At 38.3% G+C, this 20189-nt stretch overlaps 1 protein-coding gene across 4 annotated transcripts in view; it reads right to left on the bottom strand.

The window, feature by feature from the left end:
* The window catches only part of SLIT2 (slit guidance ligand 2), a 360826-nt gene that overhangs the window by 10909 nt on the left and 329728 nt on the right, over positions 1–20189 (bottom strand). For all 4 annotated transcript variants that reach the window (XM_027599650.2, XM_027599652.2, XM_027599651.2 and 1 more), the window contains 4 exons: positions 14248–14341; positions 8973–9110; positions 8624–8864; positions 7097–7227 (listed from right to left, as the gene is read on the bottom strand). In XM_027599650.2, coding sequence (XP_027455451.1) covers positions 7097–7227; positions 8624–8864; positions 8973–9110; positions 14248–14341 — 604 coding nt within the window. The remainder of the gene's footprint in view (positions 1–7096; positions 7228–8623; positions 8865–8972; positions 9111–14247; positions 14342–20189) is intronic.

The raw sequence follows: 20189 nt of genomic DNA, 5'->3' as shown, positions 1-20189 counted from the left end.
TATCACTAAGCCTGATTCCATTTATATTTCCCTGGAATTAAATGAGGCCTCACCATGGCTTCTGACAGAAAAGTATTACAAAGTTAATATTTTTAGACTCTTTGTGTTTTAGGATGATAGCATGTGTATGGGCCTAAAGAGAATATTTGCGAACTAAGAATATTCTAAAATCGGTGTTTCATGCTGCCTTCTAAAGCATGAGATTAACCAGGGGATGTCCAGAAATCCTTTGCCTATATGTTCTTTAAAATAAAAGCAGCGGTTGACACACCAGTTGTTACATGATACAACTGAACCATCCTCAATTTTACAGTCTATCACGGTCATTCCTACCTAACCACTCACAGTGCATAACATCCTTTTGGTTTCTGAGAAGTATTGATAAGCTCTCTTTCACTACTCCCCAGGGAACTATACAGTTGATGACTCAGGAGAGTTGCAAGTGAACCACTTAACACTGAGCCTTTCCCCCTGGGAATGTACATTGAATTTATTGCCACTATTATGTATTTAGTTTTACTACACTTACCTATTAGCGGAGATTTTGGTTTCTTGAATTTCTAAGTGGATGTATGAAAACAAAGCTTGGTCTTGTGGTTGGCTATAGAAAAAGAGCTTAAAAACTCAGGGATTAAAAGAAGAGGGGCTCTAACTTGCCTCTGATTTTCTTTCTTTCTTTATGCAGGACACATCAACAGTGGCATTTTTATAATTCTGTCTCAGGCATAAATCTTAAGGTAATTCAGTAGTTTAATAAAGAGAAGCAGTTCACTTGGCTTATGTGAGCTCTAGCTTTTCACCTTAAAAATTCAAAGTGTCTGTTGGCATATTCTGTCAGACACCAGACAAATTCAACTGGTCATCTCATTTTGATTAGCTCCCGGATGAGGTGAAATGGGGATGGTAATACAACATTTCCCTGCCTACCTATTCAAATCAAAAGGAATAGGAGGTCAAAGGAGATTAAAGGTATTAATTGCATGTGCATAAGAGTTTTCAAAAGGATGTTTTACAACATGACTGATGGATCAAGTCAAGTTACATTTTAATAAGTACTTTTGAGGCAAATTACCTCATTTAAATAAAAATGCACTAAAATAAAAAGGGACTTGTACATTTGAACATACAGTAAGAGTCCCACGTAAGGCAATAACATTTGCATTTATTCTTCATTATCTGGATATCTGAGCATCAAGAATAGCCATAAACTCGCAACATCACCAATTACTGTGAGCCCACTCTGTGCCTAGCACGGCAGCAGGGGCTTTATGTTTGTTACTTCCAATTCTCCCAGCCACATGTGAAAAACAGGTACGATTCCAACTGCTTAGGGGAGGAAATGGAAGTGCTAAGAGGTGAAGTAACTTGCTCAAAGTTCCAAAGCTGGCAAACAGTGCTGCCTTCCCATATGGCATCCCAAGAATGGCTGAGTGTGTGTCTTGGACATGAGACCGAGGATATTCTATTGTCTATCTCTCCAATGAGACTCAATTCTCTTCTTCTGCTTCCTCCTCCTCCGCCCCCTCCTCCTCCTTTTTTTTTTTAATGTAAACCTGTAAATTGCATAACCCAGAGACTATATAGCCAACCAAACCTAACAATTGGCAGGGATAAGTCCCCTGATGTTGTACTGTTCCCTAAATACCAAATCTGTTCAATGCATGGTACAGTCCTCCCCTCTGTAAGATGGTTCATCTCATTTCCACATTGAAAAATGTTAATTAATTTTTAAAAACTGAAGCCTAGTTGACACAATGTTACATTCGTGTCAGGTGTACAAAACAGTAATCCAACAACTCTAAACATTATGCTGTACTCACAAGTGCGGCTACCATTTGTCACCACACAACGTAATTATAGTAAGACTGACTATACTCCCCACACTGTGCCTCTTATCCCCATGACTTACTCATCCCATAACTGGAAGCCTGATTTCCTCATTGTTAAACAGTCATTGACCGTGTTTCCAAAGAAGCTGTTTGGTTTGGAAAATTACATTAATCTGAATCTAAAGAAAGAAGCATGCCATTTTTATTAATTTTTTTTAAAGTTTCTGCCTATTTAGATGAAAAAAAAAAGTCACTCTGAAGGGCAATTATTAGTCTACTTGAGAAAAAAAATGTGTCACTCCACCCCTATCTGAGGGCTGTCATTCGTTCATGGCATTATTACCAAGTTGCTCTTTATGCTATTCGCTAAGCACTATAAAAATTCGGCATGTGTGTGATATTCTACTTTATTCACTTGTTAAGTAGCTTATGTCATCTCTGTTTTTGCTGATTCCTCAGACAGCAGGATGCTGGCAAATATATAACAACTGGCTCTCTGAGATAAGAAAAAGAGCCCGGACTTGTAGCATTTGTGGACCTCAGTGGTGGACGTATTCCCAGCAGGGCTGGTTTCAAGGCCAACCTCAAGCATGAGGTCTTGGACTCTGGATATGGGAAGAGATGCACACCACTGCCTCTCAGAGCACAGCTCAAATATATTCCTTTTCTACAAGTGGTTCTCAAATTGTGCTCCCGTGACCAGAGCATCACCTGGGAACTTGTAACAATGAAAAACTTTGGGGGCTCATCCAAGATCTGAATCAGAAACGAGAGGTGGACCAGTCATCTGTTCTTTAACACACTTTTTGGGCGATTTTGACGCACGTTATTGGAAAACAATAGCTTCTCACCACTGCCTGCAGTGAGCAGGTCTGTGAGCACTATGCAGGTCTGTAAGAAATGTTGGACTTCTGTCCGATAGAAGAAATAAAATGAGAAAATGTGCACATGCTACTTCAGTACTGGGAAGAAGGAATAATTACTACATCTTGGGTTCTCTTAAACACACTTAAAGCTGTGTTAAGTACTTTCTCTAGACATAATTCCATGAAATCATGGTTCTCACATCAATTCATTTAACACACTGAAATCTAAAGGCATCTAAAATGAAGCCTTTTAAAAAATAAAAATAAAAAAATAAAAAAATACAGAACTTAATGTAGAATTATTTTCCCCTAATTTTATCAGATTTCATTTACTAAAATAAACAAAATCCATCTCCATCCATGTTGAAGAGTAACCAGGCAACTGAAAAGACACACCTGATACACAAAATTATTCCCATAAGCAATTTTCCAACAGCACATTAAATAATGCACAATTTGGAAAATGAGTTTTCACTAAAGTCAATGTTATATAACATAAAATCATGCCATTAAACTGAACAAATTCTCTGGTGTAAGCATATGTAAAAATACTCCCTTTTAAAACATTAGTGTACTTTTAATAATGTTATGTAAAACAGAAACACATCAAGATTCGAACATTTAATTCAACCAAACATAATAATGGTTAAGCAATTTATGGGAAGCTGATGGCAACATGTTATTGATGGGTTTCTCTATAATGATGGAGAGGTAATATCTGTCATCAGAGGTCACATTTTAGTAAGTCCTGAGCCAGGTCAGAGGCATTTGAATAAATACCAGAAAATAGTAGGAGCAGAGTTAAGACTTGGAACAAATTTCAAGTTGGAGGTAAAGGAAAGAAAAAGAGTAAGAATAACTCCATTACACTTATGTGCCCAAGAAGATGGTGCTGCTTCTCAATGAAATTAGGAATGACAGGGACATGGGTTTGGGTGAAGCAAAGGAAATGAACTACATTTTGGACATTCTAACTTTATGATCCTAATAGCTAGCATTGTTTACTATTTGGTATGTGTTGTTCTAAATATTTTCTTGTGTATCAAATCATAAAATTCTTACTACAATCCTACAAAGATGGAACTATGATTTACTATACCCATTTACCAGGGTAAATGGTATACCCAGAGAGCTTATGCAATTTACTCATGGCACGCAGTGAATCGATGGCAGAGCTGAGACTGAATCAAGGCAGGCTGTCTTTAAAGCATCTGCTCTTTTCTATTCAATTTTTGTTTTTGTTTTTGTTTTTTTTTTAAAGATTTTATTTATTTATTTGACAGAGAGATAGAGAGCACAAGTAGGCAGAGAGGCAGGCAGAGGGGGAGGGAGAAGCAGGCTCTCCGCTGAGCAGGGAGCTTGACACAGGGCTCGATCCCAGGACCCCGGGATCATGACCTGAGCTGAAGGCAGCCGCTCAACCGACTGAGAACTTCCTCCTTCCCCTCCTTCCCCTCCTTCCTCCCTCCCTCCTTCCCTTTACTTTTTAACAGTACATTCCATTGTGTGGATGTACCATAGTTTATTTAGATGGAAACTTGGGCTGTTTCCTAACTTTTGTTTTTACAAGCAATGCCACGGTGAGTACATGTGCACATATCAATTATCTTCAGGTCTATCTGTAGCATAAATTCCCAGAAAGGGGATTTCAGAGGTCAAGGAGTATATTTGTAATCTGGATAGTTATTTTCAAACAGCGCTCTATAGACGATGTAAACAACCTGTACTTCTCGTGTTATGGTATAAGGCTAGAAGTCCTCTGCTATACTCCAGAAAGAGATACCAGAAAAATTTTCCTGTCTTGCTATAACATAGATGAGAATGAGGACAATGTGAGTGGAGAAATGAGCATGGAGCTGAGTTTGGAATTTCATCCTCAGAGGGACCTAACCAGGTATGTGCTGTATTATTATTTATAGACAGGATTTCTGAGTCACAGAAAGATTAAGTATCTGCTCCAAGTTTATCCACTAGTAATTGGCCAAGCCTAGGTCTGAAAACATATCTTAGCCACTATGTTTTTTTACTTGTCAAAGGTTAAATCTCCTAGTGTGTTGAAATAATTTAATTTTTCTCTATAGCTTCTATTTCAAAGAAGCATTTTTTCTATTTCATAATGGTGTATGAATATATCTATATCTATATATCTATATGTAATATGCACATTTTATATACATAATCCATATCAATCAATCATCTCTCTACCTAAGTCCTAGGTAATTGCTGCTTTTCTTTTCCTTAAAAATAATGTGATAACTTTTCTTGGTTTCTGTGCCATAAACCATAAACCAAGATGTCTCCATTAGATGATCTGCAAACAGAGAAGTAGACTTCTGGTTCATAATGAAAAGTGTGCCATGTGATATTATTCTTTTTTTGTAAACATCCCATGGTGCGCTGTACTGTTTGTTAGGCAAAAATGGTTAAGAATATAAACTCAAAACAAGCTCTTTATGGTAACTTCTCATTGTGATATAATCATGTGGGTTTCTACAACTTATCTAGAAACATTTTAAGTATATTTTATGTGAACACTAACTTTAATAAGCCAACCTCAAGAACCTTTACTATGGTTTCAGAGAGTTCTATGCTCTTCTGTTGCATATAATAGAACAAAAAAGTAAAAAAAAAAAAAAAAAAATGGAGCACAAAATCAATATTCCGAAACTTTTTGATGGACTGAAACAAATTGAGGCTACATAATTTAAGGCCTAGCAATATCTAAAATGTTGGCATTAATTCATCACCACTTGGAGATGAAATTCATATTCCATTTGGAAACCAGTAATTATGTGTTTGTTTCCATGCTCTATATATTCCCAAGTGGGTTAGCTCACCACCAAAAGGACTCACCAATTGGAATCTACTTTCCTGGAACTGTTATAAAGTCTCAAATAGGATGAGAAGGCTTTTGAAGCACATCAATATATACATCAATAATGTAGAGGCCAGTTTCTCCAACTTTATGTCCTAGTCAATGCCCCGAAATTTGTTGCCGATCATGTTTGGCTTACAGATGCATTTTGTTCACCACATACGGTATTTAACAAAAATGTCAATCAATACTTAAAGGATGGAATACTTTATATAAAAAAAATCCAAATTTATGCCTTTCCTTGAAAAATAAGAGTTCTGGTAAAACTGGAGCCCACATTTTCCCATGGCAGCATTCAGGGAGAACTGTGTGGATGTAGTCTGGCCCTGTTTTGACAAAAGTTTGCGTTTAGTTCACTCCAGACACAAAGGCTCCTGTTATGTTACCAACCTCAATGTAACTTTTTAAGTTAGATCTTTTCAAGAGTCAAATGATGAGAACATATTCTTCTCTAGTAACTGGCCTGATTAGTTTATTTAAGCTACCTGCCTGAAAAGAAACTGACCGTATATGACTTGGTGACCTTGCTCTAACTGGTGTCAGTTACTTCTACAGGTGGATAAGTAAACTAGGTAACTTGGTGTAAGATGATAGTGAACTGTTGTTGAGATCCAACAGAAGGCTCTGAAGGTTAATCTTATGCAAAAAGCACATTTCCAGCAAAATTTATGTCCCATTCCAGCAAAATTTATGTCCCATGAATACCACTCCTTTCATAACTTCAAAATATCATCAATCTTATTACATTATTAGAAAACTTGCAAATTAAATAACATTGCCAATCACATATCGTATGTGTCCATTGGCTTCTTCTGTGTAATCTCCCTAAGAGCAAGGTCTTTGCTCCTTAAAGCTTGGATCCGTGCCTGGCACATAGTAGGTGTTCAGTAAATATGCGTTGCATGAAAGGTAATGTTAAATGACTCACTGTACTGGGTATCTTGCAGGTTCTTCTCTAGAGCTACTCTCCACCTGTCTTCACCCTGCTCTGGGCCCTGGGAGGCTCATGAGCAAACTATATTATTGCAATCAGCGGATTTCTTTTTTTCTGGAATCCGATTTGGTCAAAGGGGAGCCCAGGCAGGGCCATGTCGGGCAGAAGAAGAGTGAGGTTGGATATTTAAAAACCCCGGTGCCTTCTCTGAGGACTGACTTCATCCCTTCGCTGAAGGTCACAGCGGCTGCCAGGCAGTCAGAGACACAAGTCCTATTCTGAGCATGGATTTCCATAACTGCTGCCCCCACTCACCCCTTCAAGCATGGGGGGGGAGTAGCTGTATCCCTCGTTACTGTCCCCCCAGTTACTGTACGCTAACAATCTTTATAAGAAGTCCCCTTGAGAATCTCTCCTCCATGATCCAACTTGAGCATGACATCTGTTCCTGCCAGGCCTCTAAGTAATACACTTATCATAATGGCTGCTATAGCCCAATTATTCCCTCCTCTCGCCATTACAGAATAACAGAGGAGCCACGGCTTCTCACTGAACCACTTTTCACCTCTACCAGTTACTGAGAGACCTTCACCTGTAAATGGCAGAAGCCGGGTGTGAGCCGGTGTCGTAGCTGGCACGGACCCGTCCCCGGTACAGTTCGACGGCAATATGGTCCTTGTCGCCCTTATACAGAAGGATTCCGCTGTCTTCATCTGTGGCAATCTGGTAGGAAGTAACCCTGACATTAGTAGGATGCACAGTCACCAAAAAGAAGCCAGACTGCTCGGTGCAGAGTTTTTACTCTTAGCTGATTTTTCCCTTATGGCTGTGAGAAAGTAACAATGCAAGGCAGACAGAAATGAGGACTTGAAAGGTGACCTGTTCCTAAATTATTTTGATGCAGATAAGTTCATAAAGAATTAAAAAACAAAACCAGTAACAGATACTTAAGGAAATACCTTGGGACGTACCTAAAACTTTCTCTGCTGGAGGTTTTCATTTACCCGGTCTTTTTGCTCCTATTCATCACTGTGAGGGCATGAACAGGAGAAAATCTCTGTTTTTCTCCTGCTTTTTGGCCTTTTTGGGCTTTTAAAGGACCAGTTTGGTAAAAATTGGGACTTACACCTGAACCCTGCTAGGTACCTTCTCGTAACAATCTGGTGAGGCAAATGTTGGAAGGGAGGGAGACAGGCTTTTTAAAGAAAGCCTGTCTGTCTTCCTGAGTCCCATTCCTCATGGTACTGGGGTGTCAGGGTAAACCAAATAAGGGGTGGCATCTATAGGAAATCTGCTAAAGTCATTTGAATTCAAAATACATTAAAATGTTTTTCTTACCAGATTAAAAAAAAAACAAAAACAAAAAACAAACATGCAGCCCCAATCTGCCCCATGTGTCCTGAATTCCTAACTCCTCATCTAGTCTCACCTCCTCGGCACGAGTCTAACTTGCTCAAAGGGACAGGTGACTTGGTGAAAAGTCTTACAATAACATTTGAGTTTGTTCAATTCATGTCACTTTTATTTTTTTAAGATTTTTTATTTGAGAGACAAAGAGAGTGAGTGAGAGAACCAAAGCCGGGGGGAGGAACAGAGAGACAGAAGGAGAAGCAGACTCCTGGCTGAGCAGGCTCAACCCCAGGACCCTGGGATCATGACTTGAGCTGAAGGCAGACGCTTAACAGACTGAGCCATCTAGGCGCCCTCATGTCACTTAGTAAAGGTTCTGCGTAAGAGTTCAAAGGCACTGGCTGAATATTTTGTCAAGGTGTGGTCTCACTGCTGCTCTCCTCACCTTCAGGTCTCCTAAGAAAAGCACCCACCCCTTGCAGAGCCCCTGCCCCATTCACCAGAGCACAAAACATGTTTTGTTGTTCTCTCTGTGTTTCACAATCAAGTAGTGAATAAAAATACCTGGTTCCCCTGTAGTTTTGAAAAACACAAATGTTGGAGAGAAGAATAAAGCTTTTCACACAGCATTTTCTTTGTTATGAGGATGGTAACTGTCTCTTTAAGAAAAAAATCACTCCTGAACCACCATGGATGTTGATGATTTGAACTGGAAGGTGGTTGAGGATGAAATCAGCTCTTGCTCCGGGGGGGGGCGGCCATAGCTTACCTGTAGGGTGATGTTCGTTTGAGGCCGGACCTTGGCTGAAGGAATTTGAAGATAAGACTCTTTGTTGACAAAATTCACGCTGACCAACTTTTCACACTTCTCTCCCTGGTAGCCCGGCAAACACTGGCAGATGGGCTCATTTATCCTGATGATGCACTGGGCTCCATTCTGACAATCAAAGTTATCACAGGGGCTGGTTCGAGGGAGGACCATGGGTGGAGAAAATTCACAGAACAGGCCACTAAAGAAAACAGAGCAACAGCACATTGTTTTTACTTAATTGCCGAGATGAGTTGAAACCTTTCTGTGAGACTGAACTCTAAATACAAACCTCTGTTTCTACTTTTACCTGTAACCTTCAGGGCAGATGCACGTATAGCCGTTCACTGCATCCGTGCAGTGGGCTCCGTTTCTACACTTGTGATCTTGGCAGTCATCAAAGTCAATGTCGCAGTGCTCACCCACATACCCTGGTGTGCAGTCGCACCTGTTTGAGCAAGCACGTACATAGTTTCACACCCAACTCAGCCAAAGTAAGTAAAACAGTTGCATTTCATCTAGAAAAATTGGCACTGTCTTTACAAACTTATTGAGTACACCTAAAACCACTGTAGCATTGTGTGTCAACTATACTTCAATAAAAATAAGTGAAAATGAAAGCAAAAAATGCAAAACTCACGTGAACAGAGTGATAGAGCCCTGGAATGAATGGATGCCTAGGAAACTTATTCCATGATTTCTCACTGTGATCTGTCGGAGGGATGGTTAGGACTATGACGATGGCGTCCATCCACAATCCCAGTGAGCACAGAATTGTGCCTGTATTCCTCCTTCCCACCCATCCTTGCTTCTTCCCTTCTCCCTCTCGTGTTTGCTTTTCTGCTCCCCTCCTCCCTCCCTCTTCCTTCCCCCCTCCCCCAGCTTCCTTCCCTTCCTCTCCCTCCTTCCCTCCTCCATCCTCTCTCCCCTCCCTCCCTCTGTCCCCACTATTTTTGCCTATAGTGTCCTCTGTTTTCATTTGCTCTGATTCCTCTGAACAGTGGAAACCAAAAAAAAAAAAAAAAATGCTATGTTGTAAAATTTACTAAGAGTATTAAACATATTTTAAAAATAATTAATGGTTTTGTTTTCTCGTAGAGAAGGGATGTATTGGAGTAAAATACAATTTTATGAAAAAAAATTTATGTCAACATTGGACACCCTAATTCATAATGAGTCCAGATACTCCTTATGTCAGAGCTGGGCTGACCTAATGGAGTAGAACAGGGAAACTGATAAAAAAAAAAAAAATTCCTGGGGTCAATCCCACTGACAGCTCTGAGCTCGATTGTTTACTCTAGGGGCAGAAGGGAAGAAGGGGTCCCAGCCGCACCGACGGTGAAGAACCAGAGAGAATATACACCTGGCGTTCTTGGAGTGCGTCCTCCGTGCCATGCCCTGTTCTAACCACTTGGCATATGTGGATTCACTGAATCCTTCTCCAGGTCCTGGACTCGTTGAATCCTGCTCCAGGGTCCACTATTTCACTTGACATATGAGGGAACTGAAGGACAGACTGGTTAAGGACCTTACCCAAGGGCATTCAACTTGTAAGTGCCACAGCCAGGTAGAAAACCCAAGCAATCTAGCAAGAGAGCCTGGATTTCTAACCACTGAAGGATGAAGCACTCTATAGTTGCTGGAGGAAAAAGCAGCGTGGCAGGTGCAGTGGTTTTCAAAGATGCTCTGAGGGAGCGATAAGGGACCAGAGAAGGGAAGGAGGCTTTTGGCAGCTTCCTGCTTCCCACCTGTCTCCCGCAACACTCTCCTGTTGGATTTATTAGTTTTACATGTTGGGCTTCCATGAGCATTTCTGTTTGGGGTTTAAGAGAGGGCTCACTGACTCTAGAAAAAAACAAACAAACCAGGAACCTACAGTTTATTTAGCTTTATAGAATTTGGACTTTGCAGTTACACGAACTGGGTTTGTATCCTGACTTCATCTCTACATTTATGCAATCCTAACTAACTTTACTTAAACCTCCTAGGTGTTCATGTCTTCCTCACGGTACAAAATAATTTCCACGTGTTTGTTAAAAGATTAAATAAAACACTATCTGTAAAAGACTCAGTATAGTGGTTTGATATATAATGCATGATCAATAAATGGTAAGGATTTAAACAATAATTCTATTAAGTCTTCATAATTCTATAAAAGTCTTTGTGGTTTAGTCTTAACTAATTTTCCAGTTTTCTATTTCAAAGCCATTAGGATTTAAATGAATGAGGATAATTTAAAAATGCCGAAGTGAATGTGGACATTACTGAACACCAAGGGTTTTCTCTGAAAACTGCAAAATCAGGATTTAAGAGTTACCAGAGGGCTGATGAATTAAAATAAATGGGGGTATATAGACTCTGAGGAGAACAGACTTTCAGCTCTGCATGTATGAATTAGGAAATAAAATGAGCTCACTGCAGAAGCATGCTTGCTCAAGAGCCAGTGGTTTTAATACTAAATCATAACACAGCAAAGTAAACAACACATCTGAAGTTAAATGGATCTTAAGTGGCCAAATACGTCCTCAAATAGATGGACAAAGTCTGGGGAGAGAGCTTCCATCAATGTTAATGTGAGCAGAACCACTGAAATGCCAGGCATTAAAAGAAAGAAGAAATGCTTTGAAACACTCTGAATTATTTATCTGAGAAAAGAAATCAAAGTAAAAGATAAAAGAACCACAAACTCACCACCAGTGGCTAAGAGCTATTTTATATTCTCTTCTCAACAAATACTATTTTTCAAGCCATTAGAACTTGGAGTCACGTTTTGACCACCATTTTTTTTTTTTTTGTCTTTCTCTTGCTCCTCAGATCAAATTTCAAAACAGAAGAAAATATTTAATTAAGAATTCCTTAAGGTTTGTATTATCAATAAAACCTCTCCCACTCCTTCAACTCTATTATCTGCCAAGAAGTGATGAAGAAAGCAAAAAGCATAAATTATTTGGTGGAAAAGCCCAACAGCTGACTAAGAAAGACGCATGCTTGAATACTACTTATGGCATATCACGGTCTAAAAATATCTCAAAGCAATTTAAGAGATTTATGAGGTATATAATAAAGCAAGAAAAGTAAAACCAGCTCTGTAGCTTAGTAATAAGGAAATGAATTTGAAGAAACAGTACAGTTTGTCCAAACAACATTTGTCAGTAGAGGTTTTCTTCAGCAGCTTCATATAGTTTTGGGTTTTAAGCCCATTTTCTTTTTTGCAACTCCCTCTCTCAAAATGTGCAGTTGCTTACAATATGAGAGTAACAGCATACACCGTGACTTTACCTGCGTTCTGCTAAACTAATACAGCTATAAAACAAGCTCACAAATTATTGCTGAAAATAATGGGTGTCCAAATCAGCTTGCCCATAAGCCAGTAAGATGCACTTCTGCGTGTGTAATTTAATCGATGGTAAGAGAAGATATTGAATTAAGGAGTCATCTTTTTGAAGACAAACTCCCTTATTTTTTTAATAGTTTCCTTTAAGTCCTATGGATTCTTTATCTTGTAATTATGATGCACAAAGCCCTGTGACATGTGCAATGCAGATAAGCAGTTCTGGAAAACCACTTGCTTTCCTGACGAATTTCTCTGAAAAATTATAATATTTGTTATGTATGTAAGTGGTGGCTTTTCCTTTTTTTTCTTTCTCCTTCTTTTCTTCCTTCCTTCCTTCCTTCCTTTCTTTTTTTTTTTTTTTTGTAAGTGGTGGATTTTCATTTTGCTAAATTCCAACTGTGGGCAGATCAAAGACATTAAGAGTTAAAATAATTTACGTATAGTACTTGGATGAACAAAATGCAATGCAGAATCTTGTATAAATAAATATTTCAATAAGACCTCTGGTTTTTGCATAGGGCTGTAAACTAAAATATAATGGAAAGTAGAATCAAAGATATTCTTTTCTTTTTCAATAAGGTATCAAATGGAATCAGTGGGTACTGAACTACATTTGTTTCTTTTTTTTAAGATTTTATTTATTTGAGAGAGAGGGAAAGAGGGAGGGAGGGAGGGAGAGGGAGAGAGAATCAGAAGCAGACTCCATGCTGAGTGCAGAGCCTGACGCCAGGCTCCATCCCACCACTGCTAGATCATGACCTGAGCTGAAACCAAGAGTTGGATGCTTAACCGACTGAGCCACCCAGGCACCCCGGTATTTGTATATTCTAGAACTGTGTTTGCATATTCTAAAACCATATTTTAAACCAAAGTGAATAAAAAATATTCTGTAAATAAAATGAGAATATGCATTTTATTCAGATTGATCTCTGAAAGGCAGGTCTGGAGACACTGACCCTACCTCCCATTCAACTTAAGAGTATCTGATAATCAGTGGACAACTATCAAAATGTTAGAGTTCCAGCTCAATTCCCATCTTATAAAACTGTTCCCCACCCAAGCAATCTTTAATTCTTTGAATCCTATGGCAATTATGCCTGGGTCATTTTACTGAGAAGATAAAGTATGTGAATGTGAGTAGCTATAAAACACTACATAAGATGGTGGTATTACCACATGCCCTGACCCAGGGTAGGTGCTCAATCAATACTGGGTAAAAGAACAAATCATTCTATTTGCTAGTTGTCTGATATAAGCACAGCTCCACTCTTGAACCCAACTGTATCATTCCTGAGAATCCAAGTTACCTTCTATAACAAACCAACAGTAATGTTAATAAACTACAAAATATCTTAGAGGTAACCTGTTTTCGAAAAATCACCCAGCTGGGAAATAGAAAACCCAGCTCCCATGTCTGCCAATGAATAACCTTGAGATCTTTGGACAGCCACCGACCTGTCTGGGTCCTGTGTTCCACATGTTTAAAATGAAGAATTTGGACCAGATGATCTCTAAACTACTGTCCACTCTAAGAAGAGAAGTTGCTGTTGATAGACTCTTAAACTATTTCAGGATTGTGGCAAAGGAATAATTTAATTTGATACCAAACATATTTCAGGAAGATTACTGAGGAGGAAAAAGAAGTAATTTTAAAGATCTGGGTTTACTTGAGGGAGCCCTCTATCTAGAATGACTGTCTGTTCTATCATCCCACACAAGACAAATCTAAGGTGAAAGGGGTACTATTAATAACAATGCTGAGACAATAAGCATAAACTGGGACTGTCCCCGGGCATCCTGGGACATACGGTCGGTCCCTCTACCTTCCTCACCTTAGATAGTTAAGAATTGGTGCTGGCCAAAAAAATCTCACTTTCAACTAAACTTCCTACTTACCACAAACTCACATTCAGATAATTAAGCACCTAGTATATATTACAAATTTATTTGGCTTTCAAATACATTTAAGTAAACACAGTAAAAGTCTACTTTATTTCATGCACGACTTCCCAGGAAGAGCCAGGAAACAAATGGAAATGCTGTCTTTTATTTTTTCTCCTGTACTAAAAAAAATAAATAAATAAAGTCCATGCTGTATAGGAACGTTTATAAAAATGCCACTGACACTGGAGGATGTTCCTTTCATCCTGAGCAAAGGTGTGAAGTGAGGTCCTAAAAGGAAGGTGAGGAAGACAGGTCCCTGAAGAAAAACAGCGTCCTGCATTGTGAGCCGCAGATAGCTCTGACTTACTTAAATCCCTTTGGCATCAGGATGCACTTGGAGTCATGTTGGCAGGGGTTCAGGTCCTGGGCACAGAAGTCCAGCTTCTCCTCACACAACTCGCCTGTTAACATGGCAAACAGTGTTAGTTCACAGGGAAAGGTTAACAGGCTTCCTGCCAGCAGGCTGTCATGGGCCTCAGAAGTTAGCACAGCTTGTGACTGGGAAAAAAATAAATCACAAGATAGGGAAGCAGAAGATCCAAAATGCTGGTTATGCTGCTAACCAGGCTTATGATTTGGGACAACACAACTACTGTGGTTTGTAACTAATATGAGCCCGTTTCTGTTGTTTTATTTATGGTGATTTGGGCTTTTTATTGAGGTATAGCATATACCCCAAGGATAAATGAATAGCTAGTGAATGCTTACAAACTGACCCCACCCATGTAACCAGCATCCACAGCCAGAAACACACCATTTACCAGCATCAAAGAAGCCTGACCCCAAGGATAAGTAACTATCTTAACTGGACCAAACATTAATTGTGTCTCTTTCTGAATGTGACATAAATAAAATCATTTGGTAGGTAGCCCTTTATGTCTTGCCTATCCTGTTGTTTTACGTTTGGAAAAACAATCCTCCTATCTTCATAGTCTCCAAGGTCTTATATAGTCTGGAAGAAAAAGGCTTTGTTTCCGTCTTATGACTTAATTGCAACAATTCAACAGAATACTCCTTAGGTCTATCCACTAAGATAGAAAACAGCAAAAGGAGAATCAATGGGAATAAAGGACATACACTTTTTTTCCCCCGAGTATCAGCGAGCTCATAAAGAATAAATTTTATCAATACATGAGAGCTGAAAGCATAACCATGAAGATTCTAGACACTCTATGTTGAATTACATATCTGAAAACCTCTTAAGAAACGTCTTCAGTTACAAATAATACGGTCTATTTTGTTTTAGGCCAAATATGATTTTCAGTGAGACTTTCCAAATCATTGTGTGAGATAATAACTAGAAAGATATAAAATTTAAAAGTTCCCCCCTTTGCTACCTTAGCTCTAAATCACTTTTTAATTGTGTTATATATAGCAAATGAATGAATCAAGTGACAGAGCTACTCTGAGCTGTTCATTTACAAGGAACTATTAGAATTTTCATTCATTCAAAGTGTGTGGATTTAAACAGTATTGGTTAAAAATCAGGAGTTTGCAGCTCATTCCTTTGTTGTAAGATTGTCCTTTTAAGGAAAAACTTTGCTACCTGGTAGAAAGAGTTGCTTAGCAACTCAATGTGGCATATTATTTACACTTCAAGATCTGTATCCATGATGCAAATATGTAAATGTACTCAGTTATTCTATCAGTTTGGTGTATGGTAAGTTAGGGTTTTTTCTGTCTCTTTACATGAACTAATTATACCAAAAGTCTCATATATTTCTTCAAGAAGGCTATCTGCATCTCTAGATTTGTGATACAACAAGGTTTTAACAACATCTACATGATGAGCTATTTTTAAACAGTGTTTATTTAAAGCTTTACACTTTCAATTAGTTTTACTTTAAGTAATAATACCTCTTGATGGAATTCATTCATTATAATTTATCAGCCTACCATGATGAATTTATATTTAGTTTTCTAATCAAATCTGATTGGTTGGATACAGGCTCTTTACAGTAGTCTATAGACAAAGGAGCTTGTAATAACTGATGATAGAGAGGGACCATTTAAGATATATTATAGATAAAAATACTCTATGTATTTTTCACTCTATACCCAAATAAGAAATTGTTTTAAAAATTATAAGAACAGGGGAAATGTTTGACTTCTTATTCACTTGGATCCAATCCAGTCCAACCCAACTCAATCCAAGCCAATCAAGCCAACCTAAGCCACAGTTTCTTAAGGATTTACTCTAAGATGCTGGGCTAGATTCTGAGGCTACAAGAACAGATGTAATGGACTCTGCCCTCAATCAGCTCCCAGTCAACCAGTAGAGAAAGTCTGAGCTGGAGATAGAACATCGAAAGAGAAATTCATCTCTAAGAGAAGAAATTAGAGTTGACCCTTTATTCTCCATTAGGTGTTTCTCCATAAACTTGATGTGGAAAGGAGTGAGAAAGGAGGTGGTTCTACGAAACTGTTGGCTAAACAGATTGGCCGTTCTTTAGTCAACAGCTTTAAGACTAAACGTGTTAATTTGAAGGCAAAAAACAAACAAACAAAAAGCTATTGATAGCTTTTCCTTATAAAATAAGTATATAATATTTCTTATAAAATAGGTATTCCTTATTTTATAAGGAATTTATCTTATAAGAATAGCAAAGCAGCAATATTAACCATTGCTGAAGTCATGTATGATAGTTCTTTGTTATCAATACATAGCTACACATTTGACTCTGGTTAAGATTGGTTGATTACTTCAAAGAGGATTTGTCTCCCTTTAAGTGTCACCAAATATTACAATACTAACAAATATTACAAAAGCATCCTCTACATTCCACTACTGCCTAATTCACTTCTAAAGCCAAATCTTGCAAGCTATACTCATCTCCTATGTCTATTTATGATTTTACAAATTTATCTCAAGTTCATGTCTGGACCAATGGTGTTTCCTTTTGCTTTAGTAACTTTAATAAGTTCTGTTGTCAGTTTTTCCACCCATCATATATCCCTTCTTTATGAAATCTTCCTGGATCTTTTCAACCATTTGTTATCAAGCTACAATTTTCATGTTTGCCTGTGCCTATGTTATGGCACATATATTGTATGTATTTACTTATTGATTTAATAAATATTTGTATAGTGTTTACTACTATATATCAGATAGTTTTAAACATTGTACAAATATGGGGTCACTTAATATTCATGACAACCACTTAATAAGGAAGGTAGTAGGGCTGCATTCTTTTGGATGGCATGGATATTATGGCATCTACCTCCTTCCCTTTCTTTGACTGGAAGACCACTGAGAGCAGTATTCTAGGGCATATTTGTCTTCATAACTCTATAAAGTAGGATCTTATGACATACTAAAATAATAGTTATTGAAAAAAGATACAAGAGCTCTATCTTATTGACCTATATTCAACTTGGATCTCATTTTAGCATTTAGATATTTTTCTGTTTAATTTTTGCCTAATAATTAATCACCCATCTTAATAATAAATAGCTTATAACTTTCCTTCGAATATTACTTTAAATTTTCTCTGGTCAATTATTTTTTTTTTTTTTTTTAAAGATTTTTTATTTATTTATTGAGAGAGAGAGAGAATGGTAGAGAGAGAGCATGAGAGGGAAGAAGGTCAGAGGGAGAAGCAGACTCCCCGCTGAGCAGGGAGCCCGATGCGGGACTCGATCCCGGGACTCCAGGATCATGACCTGAGCCGAAGGCAGTTGCTTAACCGACTGAGCCACCCAGGCGCCCTCTCTGGTCAATTATTAAAACAAATGTTTTCACTGGACTATTTCTTCAGTGTTTTTGAATTACATTGGATTCTGCTGTATTTGGGGGAAGGCAGATTTTAAAGTTCAAATACTGTCCCACAGAGGTGAAACTCAAGAGCTCAATATAAGATGGGACTTGTAGAAAGCTCCACAGATGAATGGAGAACTTTATTTATATCGACTTCTCAACCAGTCAAGAAAATTTTGGCTATTTGACAGTTGCATTGGTTTTCCATGAAGAACAGAAATAAAATTCACTAACAGTCATTCACTCATATGCTTTTAGTTACTATTGAAAAATTTCTCCTAAAACTCACAATATTGAGTGAACATTATGCAATCTTTCTTCCTTCTTTTCTTTCTCCCTCCTTCCCCTCCTTCCCCCTCCCTCCCTCCCTTCCTTTCCTCCTTCCCTTTCTTTCTTTCTTCTCTTTCTTTCTTTTTCTCTTTCTTTCTTTCTTTCTTTCTTTTTCTCTTTCTTTTTCTTTCTTTCTTTCTTTCTTTTCTTTCTTCTTTCTTTCTTTCTTTCTCTCTCTCTCTCTCTCTCTTTCTTTCTTTCTTTCTTTCTTTCTTTCTTTCCTTTTCTTCTGTCTATATGTAGCTACAGCTAGTACCAAATTAGTGGAAAAAAAAAAATCAGGGGAGAATAATAGGAAATAAGGCAACTGTATTTGAGCTTTTGATGGTCCAAGGCCTGCCTGAGACAGTATCATCTGTGTCTAGTTTCCTTCCTGAGATAATAAAGTATGAGCTGACAGAAAGGAAAGGTGGAAATGTTCTTTATTCTACTATACATGGTTAGTGTTATAATCGATAATCCTGTAAGCAGGTCTTTATATTTTTAACATGACAGCAGGAAAGATAAGTCAGCTCATTGGAGTGGTTAAGGGCAATGTAGTTGAATACCGGTTAAATTTCAGTGCCCAGGAACCCCTCAAGAGACAGGGGTCTAGACAAACACTGATTCCATAATTTAGCTCCAACCCACTCTGCTAAATCCCAGGAAATCCTATTTTTTATTTGCTTTCAGCTCTATACCCTTAGAAGTTCCCAGTGTGATTTCACTTTTAATCTGCCTTATGCTTGGAGTTTTAAGCTTTTTTCTTTTCCTTTTTTTATTTTTTGTGAGAATTAAAAAAAAAAAAGGTGTGTGTGTGTGTGTGTGTGTGCATGTGTGAGAAAGAGAGAGAGAGAGGGAGAGAGAGATCCATGTTTTGGAGAAGAAATGGAAAATGGTCCAACAGGAAGCCTACGATTATTTCTTCAGAGTAACAAAGGCTAGTGAATGATCTGCTATAATTTGTGAAGAAAAGGTATTACATCTTCTAAACAGGTGTCTTTTTTGTAAGAAAGTGACATCTAGTTCTTGGATCACTTCCTCCTGATTGTATCTACCATGTAAGTATAGCAGAGAGTGGGCTTGGAAATTGCCAAGTTCCACAGTGATACTAGTATGAGCTGTGAGGGAGCAAGGCGAGAGTGATGCCTTCTTCTCTAAAAGGGAATGGCTCCTCAAAGCCCACTCTTGGGAAGGAAATATGATCGCTACTTACTGAACACCTGAAAATGTGATTTTTCTGAAGATTTATATAGTGGTCATGTGCCCACATACCCTGGCTTGCTCAGGACTGTTCTGGTTTTATCTGTTGTCTCAAGGTAATTACCAGTAGTATCCCCATGCATTCACACAGACGCCCTGACTTGAATGATCAGTGTTACAGTCACCTTGTAGGTGGAACAGAAGCAAGATCATCAGAATTAATGCTGTTTGGAGCGAGGGGTGAGCCAGCATAAAGACATCCTGGGGAGTAAGTATTCTTATTTGGTGAAATGATATTTGGGTTGCTGAGTTATTGTTTAAAATGGCCTTCTGTGACTTATTCTGTATAAAACAGTGGCTTGGTTACAGGAACGTGAACTGTTTTTTTTTTTTTTTTTTTTTTTTTATTGTTGTTGTTGCTCTGGGCCCCAATTCTTCATTGGTAAAATTATCTTCAGGAATGGAAGTTGTGCAAGGTCAACTGTGGCTCTAAAAAATCTTTAAAAAAAAAAAGGGAAGAAGCTTCTACAAAGATGGATAATGTACACAGCAAGTTAGCCGAGGGAGCATCACCCTGAGCTGCACAAAACATTATTGCATTCAGTGGTAAGAACAAAGTGTCAGCATGTGCCCAGAACCCTCTGAAGTTGTGATACTGTGATATTATTAAAATGAGGCAGAAATCCCAATGCATTTCAATGGTTGTTATGGGAAAGGATACCTGCACTTGGCGTTGCCCTTGCCTCCTGCTTCATTTCAGATCTATGAACCTAGCTGATCTTAATGTTCCTTCCTTCTTGGGGGGGCCCTTCCTTTTATCTGCATTTATACTTCTGGCATCTTAACTTATCCTTTTGTTTACATTTCTTATTTACCAAATTTACTGAAGTAGTTTCAGAACTATTCCACAAACTTCTTCCATGATACCCTATGGAATGATCGCCCTATAGCTTTTTTTAAAGATTTTATTTATTTATTTA

The sequence above is a fragment of the Zalophus californianus genome, chromosome 2 (assembly GCF_009762305.2).
Source record: "Zalophus californianus isolate mZalCal1 chromosome 2, mZalCal1.pri.v2, whole genome shotgun sequence".
NCBI classification, from domain to species: domain Eukaryota; kingdom Metazoa; phylum Chordata; class Mammalia; order Carnivora; family Otariidae; genus Zalophus; species Zalophus californianus.
This window is presented reverse-complemented; position numbering and strand designations above follow the sequence as displayed.